Source organism: Magnolia sinica, chromosome 3, assembly GCF_029962835.1.
Source record: "Magnolia sinica isolate HGM2019 chromosome 3, MsV1, whole genome shotgun sequence".
Lineage (NCBI taxonomy): Eukaryota > Viridiplantae > Streptophyta > Magnoliopsida > Magnoliales > Magnoliaceae > Magnolia > Magnolia sinica.
Genome location: NC_080575.1, coordinates 106,511,420 through 106,535,033, shown reverse-complemented (window position 1 = coordinate 106,535,033; position 23,614 = coordinate 106,511,420). Strand labels below are relative to the sequence as shown.

Sequence of the window (23,614 nt, the reverse complement as noted above, 5' to 3'; positions counted from 1 at the left end):
GGTTAAGTAGTTGTCCTCCCCAAAATCATATATAATATATCAAAAAACTCATCCCTTTTTGCAAGATATGATTGTTTTAAAGTATTGACTTCGCGTGAAGGAGATCCACATCGTCCATCGAGTTGCCATTCAATGTAGAATAATAATGCATGACAATTCAATCTTTTAATACCTAATGCCAATAGGAATTCTTTTCAGGCCTGTGCCGTACCATATTAGCTTGTTGGCGGAAATGATATATATATATATATATATATATATATATATATATATATATATATATATATATATATATATATCTATAAAAAATTATTGGTAAATTTTCAAAATTGTGAGAATTTTACAATTCAAACGTTGATTTAGTGGATTATTGCCCATTACTTGTAATCCAAAAACAAAGAGGAAAAATGATGCTTTATTGCTTCTTACAATTTTCAAATTGGTCCACTCCACTTGGGTTCCATCTCACTCAAATTTACACTTTGATTCCCAAAGTAGGTTAAAATTTAGTTTAAAATTAAGCTTCCTGTAGTACGGAATTGAAATGGATCATGCTATGTGTTGATGCAAAAATCTGGCTCGCTCTTGCTGAGCTCCAAACACTCGCGCCAAGCCCTGTAAGCCTACATAAGAGAAGGACAAAGGAGACCCTGGCTAGAGCAGGTAACCCTCCGATGCCAAAATCAGGCTAGGAATCTGCATCTAAGCCGTGTAGCTAGGGCTTAGGGTATGAGATATTACTTCAACATTTTACTGCCTTCTATGGGAAACGGATAAAAAGTCTTTGTGACTTTACTAGAAATGATTAAGGGAAAGAAGAAAGCACTTTCAGTAACAGTGGCAGAACTCAAGCCCACTGGACAATGACACTCATCTTCAATACTCCATGTTGAATAGATCACTACAACTTTTGGTGACATACCATCTTTTCAATTAGCATGACACTTATATGGGGCATCCGTTGCAAGATTCTAACAAGTGAGCCCGAAATTAGATGTGTTTTGGGTTTTACTTTTACAGTCAAGTTTCTAATTTTGTTTGGAGGATCGATAATTCAAGGAGTGGCCTCGGGACCGGATAGTTTTGGGGCAAATTTTATTGTTATAGAAAAGTCTATCTCCTTTTATTAGTAAATAGTTACACTAGGCTTTGGGCGTCTTTAACTGTGGGAGTTCAATAACCACTATTTCTTGTGACGTGGTCCACTTGAAATTTTGATCTATTTCATTTTCAAGATCATGTCAAAAAATGTCGAAAAACCAATGGACCGTGTGGATCTACAACAAATATGTCAAGGTGGGCAGGCAACACCCACTAACACGTTACCCTGGCAAAACCTAACCCACATCGATAGGACAAGTATTGTTAATGTACGGTGCAACCTATCTAGTTCCCCTCAGCAGTAGTGTGTAGAAATATAGCAAGAGGTAGTTGGCAGGGCCGCTCGCTCTCCAAGCTGGGGCTCAGTCCATGCCTCGTGCCTACTGAAAACTTAAAAAGACGGTCCATGTTCATCTCTAACAACAACCCACCGGTCTTCTCACCACGTCACTACACTGCCAGAGGTAGTGTGCGTCTACTACCTAATTTTGTATAACTGCCAGCTATACAAAACATATTTAAAAGTTGTTAGATTACTAGACTGTTAGAAGCACGCAGACTGGACAAAGCCCATCACCCAGTCCAGTACCACTTGTCACGTCACACGATATTTTTTCATCTCGCAATTAAATAATTACTTCGAATCATCCGTAATTAGTGCATTAGGTCACATGATATATTTTCATCCTGCAATGCAATAATTATTTCGAATCATCCGTAATTTGTGCATCCTTTCTTGCGGTGACGTTGACTGCTCAACTTTTAGCTGTTCATCCGTGATTATTGCATCTGTCTTATGCAATAATTACTTCGAATCATCTGTAATTAGTGCATCGTTTCTTGCGTTGACGTTGACTGTTAAAACAGTAACTGTTAAAACAGTAGTGACTGCAAAATGAATACAGGGCCCACTGTGATGTATATGATGTATCGACACCTTTCATCCCATATGTCAGCCTCATTCAGGCCGTGAACCTAGAAATGAGGTAGATCCAAAGCTCCAGTGGACCACACCACAGGAAACAGTAGAAATTGGATGCCTGCCCTATAAAAAATTATATAGCCCTCAAATGTTTTGAATGAAGCTGATATTTGTGTTTATCCCTTATCAATGTTTTTATGCCTTCATGAATAGATTAGATGACAAATAAATATTAATGTAGGCCTAATAAATAAAATAACTTTCAATGGTAGACATTTAATGCTATTGTTTCCTGTGTGGTATGGGCACTTGAGCATTGCATTTGTCTCAATTTTAAACTTAGGCCTTAAAATCTTCTGATAAAACAGATGGACGGTGTGGATATGTCATACACATCACAATGGAATCCACAAATGTAAGTCAGATTTTTTGAACTGATTTTACAGACGAAAATGCATTTGAAGTTTGAAACGCGTGAAAAGGCTATAACGAATATAAAATCAAACACACCGTAAAAGTCGGTGGATAGTAATGGACGCATGATTGCCTACTGACGTAACAAGTAGCTAGGGATGGTACTACGTAGGCCCCACCATGATGTGTGTTATTTATCCCTTCCGTCCATCCATTTTTCCATATCATTTTAGGGCATGAGCCCAAAACGAGGCAGATCCAAATCTCATGTAAACCACACTATAGCGCAAAAGAGTGGCGATTGAAATGCCACCGTTAACAACTTTTTAGGGCCATAAAAGTTTTGGATGAAGCTAATATTTGTTTTTTTCCCTTGATCCATGTCTCTATGACCTAATAAAAAGGTTGGATGGCAAGTAAAAATTACCGTAGGCCATAGGAAGTTTTTAATGGTGGGCATTTGATCACCACTCTTTTATTACGGTGTGGTCCACTTGAGATCTGGAACTACCTCATTTTTTATCTTATCACCTAAAATAATCTGAAAAATAGATGAACAGCATGGATATAATACATACATAATGGTAGGGCTCACAGAGCATTGTAGCCACCATGATGCTGGCAGCGTCAATAAGGATGAAAATTTGTGCCTGGCTTGTTTGGGTAGTGCCTACCCATTTTTAAGGGGCAATGACTTCGTATGAAGGAGATCCCTATCGTACATCGATTTGCCATTCAATGTTTACCTAACTCCAAGAATAATGCATGACAATTCAATCTTTTAATACTTAATGCCAGTAGGAATTCTTTTCAGGCCTGTGCCGTACCATATCAGCTTGTTGGCGGAAATGATGCGGCTTCACATGGGTCATATATATATATATATATATATATCAGAAATTATTGGTAAAATTTCAAAATTGTGTGAATTCTACAATTCAAGCGTTGATTGAGTGGATTATTGCCTGTTACATGTAATCCAAAAACAAAGAGGAAAAATGATGTTTTATTGCTTCTTATAATTTTCAAATTGGTCCACTCCACTTGGGTTCCATCTCACTCAAATTTACACTATGATTCCCAAAGTAGGTTAAGATTTAGTTTAAAATTAAGCTTCCTATGGCATGGAATTGAAATGGATCATGCTATGTGTTGATGTAAAAATCCGGTTCACCCTTACCGAGCTCCGAACACTCACGCCGAGCCCCGTAAGCCTGCACAAGAGAAGGACAAAGGAGATGTTGGTTAGAGCAAGGGACCCTCCGATGCCAAAGTCAGGCTAGGAATCTAGGTCTAAGTAGTGTAACTAAGGCTTAGGGTATGAAATATTGCGTCAACATTTTGGCACCTTCCGTGGGAAACAGATAAAAAGTCTTTGTGACTTTACTAGAAATGGATAGGGAAAAGAAGAAAGCACTTCCAGTAGTAGTAGCAGGACTTGAGCTCATTGAACAATGACACTCATCTTCAGTACCCCATGTTGAACAGATCACTACAACTTTTGGGTAACATACCATCTTTTCAATTAGCATGACACTTATATGGGGCATCCGTCACAAGATTCCAACAAGTGGGCCCCAAATTAGATGCATTATAGGTTCTACTTTTACAGTCAAGTTTCTAATTTTGTTTAGAGCATCGATAATTCAAGGAGTGGCCCTCGGACCGAATAGTTTTGGGGCAAATTTTATTATTATAGAAAACTCTTCATTTTGCTGTATTCCAACCAGTAGACCCTGAAGTAGATACAGTTTAGATTTTAGTTTTAAAGTTAAGTCTTTAATTTTGTTTAGAGCATCGATAACTCAAGCAGTGACCTCGGGATTGGCTAGTTTTAGGCCAGATTCTATTCTTAGAACTAAGTCTCCATTTTGTTTAGCACCGTTGTATTTCAATGAGTGGGCCCCAAACTATATATGTACATTTTAAATTCTAATTTTTAAAGTCAAGTCTCTAATTTTTCATGGAGTATCGATAATTCAAGGAGTGGTCCTAGGACTGGATAATTTTCGATCAGATTCTACTCTTAGAGTTAAGTCTCTAATTTGTTTGGCACTGTTATATTCCAATGAGTGGGCACCACACTAGATATGTACGTTTTAAATTCTATTTTTTAGAGTCAAGTCTCTAATTTTTCATGGAGCATCGACAATTCAAGGAGTAGTCCTAGGATTGGATAGTTTTGGGCCAGATTCTACTCTTAGCGTTAAGTCTCCAAGTCTCCATTTTGTTAGGTACTACTATATTCCAATGAGTGGGGCCCATATATTTATTGATTCATTTGTACTTTTTAGGAGAAAGTCTATTTGAAGTTTCATTTTGCATGGCCTAAGCTTTAGTGGAGCACTAAATTAGGAAAGGCAATGGGCTTGCAACTCAATTTGGTCAGCCCATGGTCCACCTAGTTGGGTCAGCTTCTAAGTCAAGCTCCAGTATACTTACTAAATTGTGGCCGATAAAGTGGATAGTTTTTACTTTTATTTTTTTTTACCTACTTTTCTTGAAAGATGAGTAAGAGATTGTTGAGGGTCCTTCTGCATGTGGAAATGGGACCCACATGTATGCCCTTAAGTAGTCTTTCATCTAACCACGTATATGGGGGTATTTTTATTTTCAGTTTTATTATTATTTTTTTAAAGCAAGTAAAAGGAGAGAAAAATAATATATATATTTTCCTATCTAAAGAGACTTGTTGCTATATTTTGATTTTCATTCTTAGTGATAAAGAGGAGAATAGTTGGTGGAAAAAGATGAGCAATGTCTCTTATTTCTCCAAACTTCTTGTTGACTATAAGAAAGAGTTTTTATCTTAAGGTTTGTGAGAGTCGATTCACAACACTAATTTCTTCGGTTGTCTTCTTCAAAAGTTGTGTTGAAATTTTGTACAATCCTTATTTGGCGACAAAATTCTTTCTTTTATTGTTGCTAGAAATTCAACTTTTCGGTAATTTATTAGGGCATCTAAGAGAGTTGTTCTCTTGATGATGGAACTTTTATTATCTCTAACATAGTGGTGTTGCACCGAACTGGTCTCGTAATTTTTTCCTTCACATCAAAGGATTTTCCATGTATAAAATTTGTCTCTTGCACTTTACATATTCAATGATTTGCTGGTGTTGGAAGTGATTATCATCCATTAAATCTCTTATATTATTAATCTCATTAATTTACACATGGAAGAGAAAGTTGTGTAGTTTCCCAACAGAAATAATATTACCATCCAATGACCCTCAAGCCATTACAAGCTACGTAGGATATAGGAGGAAAAACAAATAGGGCCTAATGGTTTGCCGAAGGTGGCACAACTGATGAATGGAGTCAATGTCACAGACATGTCACAACTGATGACATGACATCGATTGTTGCATGCTCTGCCTGCAACAAGTGTTGCAAAGGATTCTTTGGCAATGTCTCATTCCTCAATTTCAATTTTACCGGATCCCCTACCTAAAACCTCCAAGTAAAATGAGAATGCAGGCTGCAGCTTCTAGGGCCCATTTGGATTGCTAATCATCTACCTAACTATAAATTATAAAAATGATGCATTATAGCATAACGCATTATGTTAATAAAATGGGTTCGGAACACTAATAGGTATTATAATGTTATAGTGTTATGCTTGCATAATGATTTATTTTCTTAATTTTTAGAATCCTAATTAGAATTATAAGTTTCAAGTCATTTTCATATACTCTTTGTCATCTCCCATCTCTCGTCTCTCTCATCCTTTTCCCAAGTAGACTCCACATCATGTGTAGTCTAATCCAATGATTGGATCTCCTTTATTGTAGCCAACACGCACCACTTCTTTTTCCTATCCATGGTTGCATAATTAGAACAACCAATCTAATGACTTTTAGAGTCAAAGTCTTCATTTTTGTCGGGTTTTGCAAATTTCCAAGAAGTGAGGCCGTGAATGGATGGGTTTGATCTGGATTTAAACTGATTTGTTTGGGCTTGTCAAGCCTAGTCTATTACAAGGTTTTATTTTGCAAAGCTGAGGCCTAAGTGGACCATTAAATTAGAGCTGGCAATGGTCTGAGTCTGTTAAGCTCATGGGCTAGATGGCCAGTAGTCGGGTTTAGGTATGCTTATTGTGTTGTGGTTCATTTGTAGCCTGAAACTGTTAACTTGGAGATGTGGTGCACAACCACATGGAGAGAGGGAGGATGAGAGAAATCGGGTCTACAATAGCCTGAATTGCATAGGCACATGGAGGGGATGAATTTTGCAGGCTAACTAATCACTATGTGGGATAAACGTGCATCTGATCCACACTGTCCATCAGTTTGGCCGTCAAATTTTCACTACAAATCCTGAAAATTCAACGAAATCCAGAACTTACATTAGCTACACCATAGGGAATGGTGTAAAATCATTCCTAACAATTTTAAATTCACAGTTTGGCCGACACGAGTAGTAGTAGAATGTCCTAATTTTTGGCAGATCGATTAATCCTGGTGTGAAATGTGAGATGAATGGATTGGATGGTATATACACATCACGGTGGGCACCACATATAACTTGGACTATTTTATTTTTTTTATTTTTTTTTACAAAACAAGATTTCGTTAATGAGGCAAATGTACAGAACTAGATTTTTCGTGCAGCAGCCAGGATAAAAAAAAACTTGGACTATTTTAATTGTGAGACTTCTCATCTCAACTGTTTCTCACCCACCTGACTTTTGAATCAGCTTTATTTGTTAGTGCTGATCCAAATAAAGAGCAGCACACCTGATTGATGGGTTAGATCTTATCCACATGAAGTTATTCTTCCTCATCAAACAAAAGTAATGCTCAGCATCCATATCAGAAACTGCATTTTGGATATCAGAGAGAGAAACTCAGGTGAAAAGACTTGTGCAGGTAAAAGAGAAGCTGTTGGTTAGCTTTTGCATATGAAATCTAAGCCATCATTCGGTTAGTAGCCACATTTTTTAAGTTTCTAAGATAACCTTACCTTCAATTGAAAGGTTTTGGATGAAATTGATATTTGTGTTTTCCTTCAGCTAGGTCTGTGTGACCTAATCAATAATAGGTTGGATGGCAGAAACATTATAGCAGGCCCTGGGAAATTTTTAGTGGTGAGAGATTGCTTCTAACTTAGGCTTAGGTGTACTTATTGGGCTATGCTTTGGTTTTCGCCAGAAAACAAATTAAGGTTGTTAAAGTAAATGAATCAAGCTATGGCTGACTCATTCCTATATCAAACCGTTTCTAGGACGCACATAAGTATTAACAAAATGTTTCAATTCCCAAATATAACAAAGGTACTAATGGGCTTGAGTAAATGGGTCAAAAGAATGGTGCTTGGGCCTCATAATTTTTTGAAAAGTGGGACCACATGTTAAATTTTAAACTAAATTTTTAACCCAATTATTAAACGGTTGAGGATTGGGTCATGGGTCCATGGGCTGTGCCTCTGTTTGGGGTTTGAATGGTTGATATGTTTCGTAGCGGGCCACTAACCCCAAACTAGTCCCTCCCTCCACCACTTTGCATAAATTGTGGATGTGTTTGTTCTTTGTGGAGGTGATGGATCCAAGCTTACAACATTGAACTTATGGTTCAAACTATGCTGAAATTTGAGGAAATGTAGAAGAGAGTGAGAGTCAATTTGGACAACTAGAGATTGTATAGATGATTCTTGACACGTAATATATGTGATTAGGAAGGCCCGGTATGAAGATCCGTTGGCCCAAAAATAGGACCCTCTTATGAGGTGGGCCATAGACATGAGAAAATTGATTGTTATAATAACATAACCAGCAACCTATATTCAAGGTAACACAGCTCATGAATCGCAAAGATCATGCATGCTCTCCTCTTCAATCTTTTTCTGGCACAAATTGCCTTGGCGGTGTTCAGTTAGAATAGCGTCGCAGACAAGAGAGGCTAATATTCTTATGCAATGCAGTAGATATCCACTAGTGTGCAACATCATATCAACTGTTTGGTCCACCAAACCATTGACAATTTACAAAGTAAAAGAAAACCAACCATTGCCATTGCCTGGAAACTATAGCGGTCAACAGCCTGGGCTTGGGCTGGACTGAGTCCTATCCAACTTAACACTGCTAGTAACAAGTTATTGCTAGTTGATGCTCTGTAGGCCATCATGATGTATGTGTTTTGTCCATGCCATTTACCCATTTTTTCATATCATTTTCTGACATTTCATAGCATGATCCCAGAAATGAAGCAGATCCATAAGAAACAGCAGTAATTGAGCGCCCACCCATAAATATTTCCTGGAGGCTACAAAAGTTTTGTATAAGCTAATATTTGTGTTTTCCATTCATCCAGTTATGTGTGACCTGATCAATAGGTTGGATGTCAAATAAGCATTACGGTGGGCCATGGTGGATGTTCAGTTACCACTATTTTCCTGTGGTGTGGTACACTTGAGATCACGGAGATTGGAGAAGGGGAGTCGTTGTTAGGCTCTGCATCGCCAGTAGAAGGATTTTCCATGTGAAAAATGGGTATTTTCTCTCTATTTTATGTTTCTGCAGTAGATGCCTTCTTTTGTAATCTGATTACTACATGCGTAAGGTGTTTATATTTTGTCTTATTTGGCTTTTAAGCTGTAATCTATTTACAGTAAACTTGGCTACAAATGAATAACTTGTTAATTATTCACACATGATAGAGCTTGGAGTGGTACATCCTTTAGAAATCATCAAATTACATAAAAAGTATTCATTTAAGATAGACCATTGAGATAAGCCCATTCAATAAAGCTATAGCTGATCCTTGTGATAAATTGATCATTTGGTGGGCCATAGAAGTGGGCCCACTAATTCAAATTCCCTTTTATGATGAGAAAATATTGAATGTAAACAATTAACTATTAATTGGCATGCACATGTAGTGTACAAGCAATGTAGTACAGTGTGCTCCGCATGTAGAATGCCCCTATATATGTTGGCCATGTGTACATGGCCATATGTGCGCAGATAGACATAGACATACATGCATAATCAACCCATATGTATAACAGGCCATACAAGATACAAAGAGAGGTACAAAGATGGATTACAAAGTAGGCTATGCATGATACATGAGTACATGTATAGTGGGACCATAGATGGATGATCCCACGTTTACAGTGAATCAGATTAAATATAGATGGATGATACACATAGAGAGAATTGTGGGCCATCATTTTTAACTGTCTGTTGCTTTCATATGGTGGTGGCCTGTCTGATGGCACATGTAGTAATAGTTCTGCAGATCAGAAATCCTAACCTTTTAATCAGAGGCAAGCAAGTAGATGGTCAGAAAAGAAAATAAAGCAAACGGTCCATATTCAATATCAAAAAAATAAATAAAATGAAATAGATTCAATGGATAGGATCTTCCAATATTGGGATATCTTTTCGTGCATGGCCATACACTGTGTGCAACATCATATCGACTATTTGGTCCACCAAATCATTGACGCTTTACAAAATAAAAGAGAATCAACCATTGCCATTGGCTAGAAACTACAGCTGTCAATGGCCTGGGCTTGGGCTGGGCAGAGTCCTGTCCACGCTCATCCACTAAAACCTAGGCCTGAGTGCAGCTTGGTCTTATAATAGGCACCAGCAAACAGACCCAGGCCCAACTCGCGATATTATGCAGGATACCAACCAAGCCATGGTGATTATGCATGACCTCTGACCAAGGTGGATCCTGACTAACCCCTTTCGTACAAGATTTGGTCTGTTCGTATAATGCATCCCATCATGCATGATATATGACAAAAATTCCCTTGAAATTCTAAAAAGGGCATGGCTCGGCTAATGGGCTCTTGAACATAGCCTGAGCCTAACCCAATTATTAAACAGGCTTAACTTTTAATGCCCGGATTTGAACCTTATGCCAGCCTAGTGGGCGACTCCAAACCAGGCCTTAAGTGGACCAGCTAGGCTCATGGATAGCTCTACTAAACTCTTAAGCCGAGCATTGATGATACCACCTATCTAAGCAGTATAACCAACCATGCCTATTGCTTATTGCTACCCCTATTGGGGATGTTTTTCGATTACCTGACCAGATAAAGGCAAGGGAATAATTCAATGCAATGAAATATGTGGTAGTCACTGAACAAGGCCTATTTCAACTACTGGATTAGGGAATCTTGGAGGTGATTGAGAATTTTTTTTAAACGAAAATTTTCTCCCATTCAACGCCATTTTTGTACGGTAACTCATGCTGAAACATTATAGTGCACCATTGCCCAGAGAAAAATTGGAAACTAAGAGGAAAACAGAGAGCAATATAAGCTGCTAAAAATATTACAATGTTGAGGATGTATTAGCAACTAACCTAGTGACATATATCAGTAAGTGCCTGCAAGCATAGTCCAATTAGATGAATCTGGCATCAGCAATTAGAGACACTAACCACAAGTTCCAAATTTAATAGAATGTTGTTGCTTGACGGGTCTCGATGTACAATTGGTGGGATGCAATAATGGCACATGTCCGATAAAGCATGGGCCACACCTTTAGTAACCTTCACCCTTATAATCCAGTCCACGACGTTGTGATGGAGGATTTCTGTTAATGTTTATATCTCATTTCTAAAACTTCTTTGATCAGATCAATTCACACCTTTAAGTGGGTGAAGTTTCTTCATAACTATTACTTGGCCCATGGTAGATTTGCTTTATAAACTTTCCCTTACCCTCCTGCTCCGATGTAGTATTTGTCATCAAAACCCTTTGTTACTTTCACGATGTCTTCAAACATGGCAATACCATCGTAATTCCGTATTGAAAATGGATTTAGTTGCTCCTTTCAAGAACCCCTTTCTCTATACTTCTTTGGTAATAAATGGATGAAACGCCAATGATTCAACAAAAAGAAATAAAATTGAGAAGATAAGAATAATGAGGATTACAACTCTATGGCTTTTCCATGCATCACCATGACTTACTGAAGAGTCATTGCAGGGGTCACAAACCTCACACTTCATCACATAAGCCTTTGCTTGTTTGCTTTTTATGAATACCTCTAAAAGAACATTTTGAAATGTTTTGCTATAGCAAAGAAGACCTTCCAAGCATTGTATGAAAAATCAACAGATTCCAAGCCTAAAATCCCTTAAAAGGAAGGCGGGATGGAATTGGGCAACATGTCGGGGGGAGAGGTTTAACTTTTCTAGCCTAAGCAATTTTCTGAGTGGTGGTGATATCTCTCCATAGAGGGAGTTTTGACTTGGATCTAGTAAAGTAAGCCTTATGGGTATATTAAGTTATTAATTTGAAAAGGATTGCTTCCATTCATAAATTTTCACTCAATTTCAGCTACTCGAGTTTGGAGCAGTCCCTTAATCGAGGTGGTAATGGACACTTAGGTGATTCATTGACAAATCAAGAACCTCCAAATTGGATAGTTTTACAATCTCTTATGTGTTGAGGGTCAAACATTGCATATTAGACCTCAGTTATTACTTGATTTTACGAACATGATATTATTTAACACCCCATTTTAACCGTGTTTTTGTTGCAAGGTGAATTTAAAAAGCTTGAACTGAAAAGGGTAGTAAAAGCATAGATTTAACGCTCTAAAATCACCAAGGCAAGCCGAGAACAAAGAATTTACACGCCAAAGATCCGAGAAAATCAAGTGATTGATGATAAAGAGGCCCGAAAGTCGTCCATAATGCAAGATCACAGGGTTCCCACCATCCGTTCGGCTCAAAACTATATATCTGGCCTGGGGATCCTAAATTAACCGTACAAGGTACAGTCCCCGTGGATTCGACCTTGGTCTTACCGAGATTATTACTACATCGCGACCCTGTACTTGGGATTGTGAACAAGTTTTTAGCGCCGTTGTCGGGGATTGACGGTTGCGTTTTTCTGAGATTAACTAGTTTTAGAATTAGAGATCCTAAATTCTAGTAACTTCCTTCTAACTTTCATAGAGTATTTTTGGATGCGAATCGTTGGGCTACTCCAAATGAGTTGAGCTCCAACAACGAGGACGTCGGTGGTGTCGATGCCCGACAAGCGGTCCATGGAGATGATCGACTACATCGTGCTGAAAGAGACTATCGAGGTATGACCGAACTTTCAACTTTTAAAGACTTATTGCGTATAGAAGAATTCCTTGATTGGTTAGCCGAAGTAAACTGGTACTTTGATTACATAGACATGCCAGAGCATAAGAAAGTAAAATTAGTTGCATTTAAATTAAATTCTGATATTTTTGCATAGTGGCAGCAATTACAACTCTCATGTACACAACATAATAAGGCGTTTATCCTATCATGACCATATATGATATGCCTTCTTTGATCACGATTCCTCCCCAGTAATTACAAGCATGTATTGTTCCAGCAATACCAAAATTTTCGATAGGGGAATCAAACTATCATATATTACACCAAAGAATTTCAATAGTTAGTAACAAGGAATGACTTGTCGGAGGTCGAATTACAAAATGCAACACGGTTCATATGCGATTTACGATCGGCAATTCAGGACAAAGTTCAGATGCACCTGGTCAGGACTACAGATGAAGTGGTTCAGTTGGTATATAAGGTGAAAATGTAGCTTACAAGAGTCTCTAGTCAGCCTTATCCTTCGACTTAACCTTCCATTACAGGTCACATACAAGATTCAGTGTTGGCTAAAGGAAAGGAACCAATAGGAGGGCATCTTCAACCTCCTACAACCTCAAATTATGACACAGGGAATAGTCCATATAAGCTTCAACAGTACCCACAATAGTGGGTCTGAGTAATATTCTAAATCCTTATGGTCAGCCAAATCTGAACAATTGTTATTTTTGTGGCCAACCAGGCCACTTATCAAACACCTGCCTTCAACCCCCCGCAGTCCACTTGGCTATTAACGAAGAGGGCCCTAGAAGGCTTTTGAAACACCAGTTAAGATCATAATCTAAAGGTACTATGCATGCATGGTGATTTATTTCCTTAATTTGTAGAAACATAGGAATTGTAAGCTTAAGTCATTTTCATGTACTCTCTTCTTCTCTATCGTTTCTCTCATCTCCCATCTCTCTCTCATCCTCTCCCCAGTGGACCCCACAGTCCAAATCAGTGATTGAATCTTAGAATCAATACGCACAATCAATGCTAACGACTTTTAGAGTCAAGTGTCCTTTTGGTTGGGTGAGCGGTGCCACGAATTCATGGGTTTGAATTTGATTGTAAGCTGGTTTGTTTGGGCTTTTCAAGACTAATATATTACAAGGTTTTATTTTGCATAGCCCACGCTCCAGGAGACCGTTAAATTAGAGCCAGCAATGGTCTTTGACCCTGTCAGCCTATAGGACGGATGGCCAGTACTCGGCCTCAGTTCATGCATACTGCGATGTGCTTCATTTTTAGCCTAAAACTATTAAGTATGCTGGGAAATATGATGTACATGAATGACGTAGAGAGAGGAAGGAAGAGATACTGAAACTATAATGGCCCGAATTGCATGGGCATATGGAAGGGATGACTTGCACTAGCTAACTAATCATTATGGAGGACAAACATGCATCATATCCGCCCCATCCATCAGTTGGGCCGTCACATTCTCACCATAAGTCCTGTAGATTCAGTGAAATCCAGGACTTACATCAGTTGCACCACAGGGAAGAGGGTTTTTCACCATAGGTAATGGTGTAAAATCATTCCTGAATACTTTAAATTCACATGGTTTAGACAACATGAGTATTAGAAGAATTTAATAATCTTGGTATGAAACGTCGGATGAGTGGATTGGATGGTCTATACGCACAAAAGTGGACATCACATATAACTTGGAGTATTATAAAAATGAGACTTCTTATCTCAGCTATTTCACATGGTGTGCACCTACGGTTGAATCAGCCTGATTTTTGGCTCTGATTCTACTATTAGAGTCAAGTCTCATCTTTTGTCGAGAACATCAAGTTCCAAGCAATGGGCCTCAAGACTGGATTGGCATGGGCCCATTTTCTACTTTATAGTCAAGTCTCCTTTTTGTTGATATCATCTGGAGTTTGGACATGGATTTTAGAGTCAAGTCTGCCTTTTTCATTAATGTTGCCAAGTTCTAAGTAGTTGGGCCTGGGACTTGATATGAGCCCACAATTTTTACTGTTTTTTTTGAGCTTGTCATGTCAAAGTAAGTTTTTATTTTGTACAGTCCAGTGGGCTGGTGACTCTAGTCAACCCTTTAGCCAACTAACCGAGTTTGCTTCTAATTTGGGCTCAGGTGTACTTATTGGGCTATGCTTTCATTTCAGCGTGAAAACGAGGCTATTAAGGTAAATAAGTCAAGCTATGGCTGACTCATTCCTATATCAAATCGTTTCTAGGATGCACGTAAGTGTTAACAAAAAGTTCCAATTCCCAAATATTACAAAGTTATTAATGGGCTTGAAATACTCTAGGATTTTGTGTTCAGAACATCTCTCAGGATGGTGAAGATTAGCAGATTTGGGATCCTAATCCTAACTGAAATAGTTACAAAGCTGTCATTTCAGGATATTTATGGTAGCAGCAGGCCTGACTCAAGTTTCAGACCTCGTTTAGTTTAGTTTAGTTTTATTAATATTATTATCAAATTTGGAAGGTAGTTTCATGGCAAGTTGATTCAGATGATCAATTATCTCACTGATCTGATCTTCTAACTAGCTGATTCATTTACATCAATGGTATGGCTAAAGTGAAAATTAATCAAATTCATCCATAAACCATAAGAGGAAGAAAAAAAATCACATTAAACTCACTTGATCAATGAGGAGCTCCCAGTTTGATTAGCCTCAGCAATGACCGGTGTTTACTTACCTGGAATGGACCAGACTGTTGGATTGGTTGGGATCAAAACTCATCACTGAAACAGGATGGGTTTTCGCTGGGACTGAAACTCCTCGGTGAAATGGGTTAGTTCACTAAAATCACAAGTCAACCATTTTATTAAGAACATGCAAGTTCACCAGTCAAAGCTGAAACACAACCTGCATTTGTAAGCCAAACATGCTAGAAGAATAATATTGCTAGTTGTTACTAGATAATTTTATCTATAGCAGATTCCTGGGCCAGAATAGGTCAGGAAGTCAAAACATCTGTTAGGAAGTTAATAACCAGGCAACACGTGAACAGCAGATTGATGTTTAACAGCAGCATCAGTTGTAAATGCATTAGGTATATAAAAAGTATGTAATGCTGACAAAAAGAAGAAAAGCGACAACTGGTTAAATTTCATACAATTTGCAACATCTTGCAGGCCCTAAACCCATGATTTAGAGTAGCGAAATTAAAGATGATGCATCTAGTTACAAAAGAAAAAAAGGAAAAAACTCAATTCTAAAAATATTAGGTAAGACACTAACTGTCACTGAAGGTACCAAGACCGTGAACATTCAACATAAGACCAGCAAACATATTTTTGCTCTTTTTGATTTCTTTGGCATTAGGTCTATCGAAAGGGTCAACAGAAATCCTCCTGCTTGAGCTGGAAAATGCAACTGGCAAATATACAGAAAACGAAAGAATGGTTTATCCCAACATCAAAACTTCATGTTTATACAAAAGAATGGTTTATCCCAATACTAAAACTTCATGCTTATTCGGCAGTTTAAGATGTCAAAAAGTCTATTCTCTATAGAAGAGCAATATCTCCAGCGTAAAAGAACCTAATTGATAAAATTCAACAAAATCCAGATCAAATACAAGAACTGGATGCTTCAGACATGCCCCAAAACTGAAGCAACTCCTCTATGCAGCAGCAGTTGTCTTCCTTGGAGCCGCTTGGGTCCCTAAAAAAGGAGAAAATCAGTCTCAAAAGCTATCAAACTGCTAGGCACAAAAGTAAAAATAAAAAAATTAAGAAAAGACGTTCAATCTTGACAAAGATGGAAGAAGCATAGACGGTTACCTTCTCTGAAATTGCTCTTGAACCTTCGAGGCACATGACGTAAATACCTCATCCTTCCTGTTCCGGTTGTCTTCCTCCTAATAGCCTTCACACTCCAGTTATCTGTTTCTTTAAGATAATCAGTAAACAGCATACTTACAGAATCTGCCAAAACTATATACATTACAAGAAGATACACAAAGGAATAAAAAACTGTGACCCATGAAATGGTCCATATGCCAAATGTTCTGAGTTTTGCCCATTGAATGTGGATATTTGCTGCAACCAAAAGACCACAAAATCTGGCTGACCAAAGACCTGACTACTCCAACCATCCATATTGTCTTGATTGATGATCTATGCCTGATCCAAAGTTTGATGAGATGAAAAGCCAGATATATATCATGGGGCCCATGGAATCAAACAAATGGCCCTCGAATTCATAGGATTTATTTATATAAATTAATTTTTAGGGTTAGACTGAGTCCGTATTGGTTCAACAAGTTTCCTTTCGGTATTTCGTCGCTTTTTGGTGGGCCACTTTCTGGGCATAACAATATTAGAATGTCATGAAATTGGTCACCATCGAGCCAACTTCAGAATGATCCCATGATCATACAATTCTGATACAGTTTAAGTGAGGTACAACTAGTTTAAGATGAGCCTATATGTTTGTGGTGAGATTCAAAGGCATTTTGGTCATTTCTTATTGTATTAGGTTTTTTTCTTTAGTTGCCAAGGATAACTGCCTCTTTGGCTTTGCGTGCGACAGCCCATTGTAGTTATTTTTGATAAAATTTCTTGTTTAGAGTTTTCTTGGGTTTAGCGTGTGTTGATTCCCTTTTGGCATGTGTTGCAATTGGTTGAAACAGAGGAGATTGATTGATCAGTAGTTTCGACCAGTGGGCTGGTGGGAATCATTTCCACAGAGACTTCATCTTTGGAGACTGTTCTACAATATTTCTAGCTAAAGATTTCAAAAGAAGATGGATCCAGGCATGTGGTCACCCAGTCATTCCTGAGTGACTCATGTGTCTTTATTACTTTACACTTACCAAGCAAAATTTCTAATAAGGTTGCATTACTTTGATGTGTATTATCAAAATCACGTACAAATTTAATTAGTTCAAAAGTATATTAAGAAAGTGAGCTGTATATTAAAATGTTATATTAGAGTACATTCAAAGAGTTCTCTCTTCATTGAAATGCTATGCTAGAGCATTGAGAGCACTAATAAGGCCACGTGGTATTTCTAAATTGGATGCAGATTGCCTGATGACCCAACTTTGTGGTGCCAACATGATGAATGTGTTTTATTGGTATGGTTCGTCTAATTTGCCTGATCAAAGATCAAGTGAACCACGTCATAAGAAACAATGGAGATAATAATGCCCATAGATGAAGCCTTCTTAAGGCCTACTTTGATGTTTATTTACCACCCAACCTATTCATATGGTCACACACGCTTGAAGAAAAGAAAACACAAATATTATTTTCATCCAAAACTTCTGTCGCCCCTAAGAAACTTTCAATGGTAGGTATTTAATCCTCATTATTTCCTGTGATGTGGTCCATTTGAGGTTTGATATACCTCATTATAGGGCTCATGTCCTAAAATGACCCGGCAAAACGGATAGACGGTATCGATAAAACATATTGTGGTAGGCCCTACATACCCCATTCCGAGGTCATGAGTCAATCCACGTCTTCAAAGTCACTTTTCATAAGAAGAAAAATTAAATAAATCATCAAAAGCTCTTTTAAATGCCACAAATCTTATTAACTACGGGAGCGGATTAGGTGTTGCCCTTGCAATTAATGACGCCCAACTTAATATATGTATTCTACCGCGCATGGCTTTCAAAGAAATGTCACTCTCTCTTCTTTAACTTTTCAAGCTCCCCAAATAGAATCATATTTTACTTTATACCAAAAAGTAAATTTTATATTTTTTTACCATCGAATATTAATATTATCTCATATATGGCAAAACTGCAAAAAAAAGGGGAAGTTAACAATGAAAAGTAAATCATTCTCTTGAAAAAAAAAAAAAGAAAGAAAGAAAAATATATAGACCTCACCTGGAAACTTATATTTTTCGTAAACATGGATTCCACACACACTGAATTACATGCATATCATAACAAGAAAAACACACCTTCTCTACATTGGATGATTTTCATACAATAAACACACATAATAATAATGTACTTGCCTCCACACATCCCCAACCTCAATGATTTCATCCACCCAACTATACCTTGAGATCCATCAGTTGACATAATGTAAGTGCGTGGAATGGTCCTAGAGAGAAGGAAGGCCGACTAATAGATAACTCTTGAGCCACGTAGTGCATGGTTGGCCGAGAGTTTGGATCTAGTCGAATGCATGAAAGTGCCATGGACACCACAAATAAGACTTCCTGTGCAATCTCAGCCGTTGGATCCAAGAGACGTTGGTCCAACATATCCTTTAGGAGTGTATCATGTTTACTTGGTGATGACAAAGACGAGACGAGCTCTCCAGGATGCCTTCCCATCATCACTTCAAGTGCCACAACACCAAAGCTATATACGTCGCATTTTTCAGTCACCCTCATTGTAAATGCAAGCTCTGCAAGAAGGAAGATACTTCAGTCATGATCTTTTCTCCTCCTTAATCATTAATAGCTAAACTCTTAATCATATATCAAAGTCACCCGGGTTTCTTAATCAAGGTTTCATATTTTTTAGGTTTTTATGCTTGTAAGCCCAAGGCATCTTTATAAACTGCGCATATGCCAACTGAGATGTGTGTAACGTTAACACATCTGTGTGAGGTGTGATCTTGCTAAAAAGTCAGGATTCTCCACTCACCAGCCATCCTACATGTATACATTGTGTACGGTTGGCATTGTTTTTCTGAAAACTATCCATTGTATTTTCACATGGTAGTGGCCCGCCTAATAAAGAACCAGATTAATCATTGTGTTGGGTGGTCTGCATGGTTGGGCCTACCTTTACATGTGCCTCAGGTGTCTCAAACGCATGAGAAGTTGGCACGTGTGAACCAGAGTGCACTGATGTGTCTATAAGTATTGTTGTAGCTACACATTTCTTTTGCAAGGATTGGGTGATTTGGGCATTGTTTCAATGATTTTTCCAATCTTGGAACATCTTTTGTTGCATGAGGCATTCATTGTGAGGGACATTACATCAACGGTTTCGATCATAGACGATGCCATATTTCCATAGGCATCATTTTCTTATTTACTCGTATGGGACAAAAGCATTGAGCTCTTTCAATCATTTAATAAAATAACGGTAACTCATCCATCTACACTTGGTACCCATGTAAATCAATCCAGACCATCTGGAAACACGGCCCCATATTATAGATTGAGCAGATACCAAAAATTACACTTATTAGAGGATTTTATCCATCCCATCCAACTGGTGGCCAACAAATGTACAGTAAAGAAAAATAGTCAGCACCACAAATTTAATATATAGCTAATAACATATGGTAAAGTTAGTTGGGTAACTTAAATCATGGTTAGAATTACCATGCAAGCACAATACCTCCACCATGAATAATGTAAAAACGATGGACCACAAGTGTAGCTAAGAGAAAACATTATTCTTACGTTTATCTTCATTTGCATTGTTATATATATTAGTTTTGACTTTGGGGATTGTAAAATACAAACCCATGTATGTTTCTTTACAAAGCCTCTTACGGTTGTTGGATTAAGGAATCCTCCAGTTGCCCTAGATTCCAATATTTGACATCAGTATGATAACTTATGCACAAACCTTAGAATGTAATTGCCAACAAATAAATAAATAAATAAATAAAAGGGAAAGTTTATGAAAAATAAAGAATAATTGCTAATAAAACTTTTAAAGCGTAGAGAATGAATTAACAGCTAACCTGGAGCGATGTATCCATAAGTGCCTGCAAGCATAGTCCAATTGGACGAATCGGGTATCAACAATCTTACAGTGCCGAAGTCAGAGACACATGCCTCAAGTTCTGAATTCAGCAAAACATTGTTGCTTGATAGGTCTCGATGGACAATTGGCCGGGTGCAATCATGGTGCATGTAAGATAACGCATGGGCCACACCTTTAATAACCTTAATTCTCAGAGTCCAGTCCAACTCTGCAGCTCCACTGTCATCACTTAGGATGCTAGCCAAGCTTCCCCTTTCCATGTACTAATAGACTAGAAATGAGAATTGAGCATGAGAACAAAAACCATAAAGCTTCATAATGTTGCGATGATGGATTTCTGTTAATGCTCGAATCTCATTTCTAAAACTTCTTTGATCAGATTGATCCCCACTTTCGAGTGGGTGAAGTTTCTTCACAGCTACTACTTGGCCTGATGGTAAATTTGCTTTGTAAACTTTTCCATACCCTCCAGTTCCGATGCAATATTTGTCGTCGAAACTCTCTGTCGCTTCCACGATCTGTTCAAATGCATTAATCCCATCATAATTCCATATTGAAAATGGATTTCTGTTGCTCCTTTCGAGAACCTCTTTCTCTTTATTTCTTCGTCTTTGGTAATAAATGGAAGAAACGCTGACAACTATAAATAAAAGAAACAATGCTGCCAAGAGAGGAAGAACAATGAAGATGACAACTTGGCGGCCTTTTTTTGTATCACCATGGCTTGTTGAAGGAGCATTGCAGGGTCTCAAACCTTGCACTTCACCACATAAAGCTTTGTTTTTTATGAATGCCTCTGCAGGAGCCTTCTGAAAGGCTTTGTTGTTGGGAATAGGGCCTTCCAAATCATTGTATGAAAAATCTACGGATTGCAAGCTGAGCATCCCTTCAAAAGATTTTGGAATTGAGCCAGACAACATGTTGTGAGAGAGGTTTAACATTTCCAGCATCTGCAAGTTCCCAATTTGTGATGATATCTCTCCATTGAGTGAATTATGGCTAAGGTCTAATGCACCCTGTAGGTGTATCAGGTTGCCTATCTGAAATGGAATGCTTCCATTCAAATAATTTTCACTCAATTTCAGATACCGTAGTTTGAAGCAATTCCCCAACTGAGATGGTATTGGACCAGCTAGGTTGTTCATTGATATGTCCAGAATCTCCAAATTTGACAGTCTCCCAATTTCTTGAGGAACCATATGAGAAAGCTGGTTATCACTTAAATTCAAGATGAACAATGAAGTCAACCTCCCCAATTCCTTTGGAATCTCTCCTACCAGACGGTTTGAAGAAAGATCAAGCAATCCTAACTGCGTCAACCGCCCAATCTCGCGAGGAATTCTACCAGTGATCATGTTCCCAGAGAATTGTAGCATCGTCAAGTTTCTGCATTCTCCCCAGTTCGGTGAGAGTTCACCAAACAACCTGTTGTTGCTGACATCCATGAAATAGAGATGTGGGTATACACCAAAGACTTCTGATACATTTGCAATGAGCTGGTTTCCCTCCAGTCGAACTCTAGTTAACCTAGTGCAATTTCTAAAGCTTTTTGGGATCTTACCATTTAAATGGTTGTCAAATGCAATGAAGCGTTCAAGCTTGGTCAAGTTTCCTAAAGTAGAAGGGATAGAACCTGTTAGAAGGTTACTGAATAGCTCAAGGTCATTGAGATTTACCAAATTCCCAATTACGAGAGGAATTGAACCAGAAATTTGATTTCTATAGAGGTACAAACTTGTAAGGTTGCTCAAATTACCTAAAGCAGGAGGGATTGGACCTGTCAGATTGTTTTGTGACAATGCCAACTTGACCAAATTCTTGAGATTTCCGAATTGTGCAGGAATTGAACCAGAAATTTGATTGCTATAGAGGTACAAACTTGTAAGGTTGCTCAAATTACCTAAAGCAGGAGGGATTGGACCTGTCAGATTGTTTTGTGACAATGCCAACGTGACCAAATTCTTGAGATTTCCGAATTGTGCAGGAATTGAACCAGAAATTTGATTGCTGTAGAGGTACAAAAGTGTAAGGTTGCTCAAATTACCTAAAGCAGGAGGGATTGGACCTGTCAGATTATTATTCTGCAATGACAACTCAACCAAATTCTTGAGATTTCCTAATTGTGCAGGAATTGAATCAGAAATTTGATTGTAGAAGAGGTACAAAACTGTAAGGTTTCTCAAATTACCTAAAGCAGGAGGGATTGGACCTGTCAGATTATTATTCTGCAATGACAACTCAACCAAATTCTTGAGATTTCCTAACTGCGCAGGAATTGAACCAGAAATTTGATTGCTGTGGAGGTACAAAAGTGTAAGGTTTCTCAAATTACCTAAAGCATGAGGGATTGGACCTGTCAGATTGTTTTGTGACAATGCCAACTTGACCAAATTCTTGAGATTTCCTAATTGTGCAGGACTTGAACCAGAAATTTGATTGCTGTCGAGGTACAAAAGTGTAAGGTTGCTCAAATTACCTAAAGCAGGAGGGATTGGACCTGTCAGATTGTTTTGTGACAATGCCAACTCGACCAAATTCTTGAGATTTCCGAATTGTGCAGGAATTGAACCAGAAATTTGATTGTCAAAGAGGTAGAGGATTGTTAGTCTGGTCAAGTTACCTAAAGATGGAGGAATAGGCCCAGTTATTTCATTAGACGAGATGTCAAGATCTGAAAGGTGAGAAAAGTTAGCCATTGAAAGAGGTAGAACTCCAGAGAGATTATTCATGGAGATATCGAGGGAGACGAGTCTAGAAAGAGTGCCAATATCAGCTGGGATGGTTCCAGTGAGTGTGTTGTCACTGAGATTGAGACGGAGAAGGTTTGGAAATGACAAGAAGCTCAAGTTATCAAGCTTACCTTGCAAGCCTGCACTCGGTAAGCTTATCACTATTACGCTTCCAAGGCCGTTGCAGGAGATACCATCCCATTTGCATGGAGAGCTTGTGTTGGCACTAGCATTTGCAGCTGGAAGTGACCATGAATGGAGAGCTTGTGGTGAGAAGATGCTGGCTTTCCATTCCAAGAGAGCCTTTGCTTCTCCGAGTGTGGATGCTGGTGCTGTTGTAATTGCATTGGAAGAAAGAAATTCTAAAAATAAAAGAAGAAAAGCAAGAGAGAGAGATTTCTGTATGGCCATGGCTGTTGTTGGTCTGTTACGAACTTACGAGGATGGGTATTTATCGAAGGAGGTTGATGTTACTCTGGACAAGAACAGCTTGTCTTATTCTTACCAAAAAAGAAAAGAAAAGAAAGAAAAAAGAAAAAGAAAAAAGAGAGAGTTAATTGATAAAGGCGCTAAAAAAATGAGTGCTGTAGAAATGCATGCGCACACGATCTAAACACCCCAATTTGGTGGACCCCAACTTAGATAAGGAACAATAGCTG

The 23,614-nt window shown here is 38.2% G+C and overlaps 1 protein-coding gene across 9 annotated transcripts in view; it reads right to left on the bottom strand.

Moving 5' to 3' along the window:
• The window catches only part of LOC131240571 (probable leucine-rich repeat receptor-like protein kinase At1g35710), a 121,562-nt gene that overhangs the window by 24,064 nt on the left and 73,884 nt on the right, over positions 1 to 23,614 (bottom strand). For 2 of the 9 annotated variants that reach the window (XR_009168814.1, XR_009168815.1), the window contains one exon: positions 16,313 to 16,359. Coding sequence is in view for 4 of the 9 variants with exons in the window: in XM_058238859.1 (XP_058094842.1) it covers positions 16,400 to 16,414; positions 18,552 to 18,904 (368 nt within the window). In the remaining 5 variants the exon portion in view is untranslated. The other 7 variants (XM_058238859.1, XM_058238860.1, XM_058238857.1 and 4 more) reach the window with 7 other exon arrangements.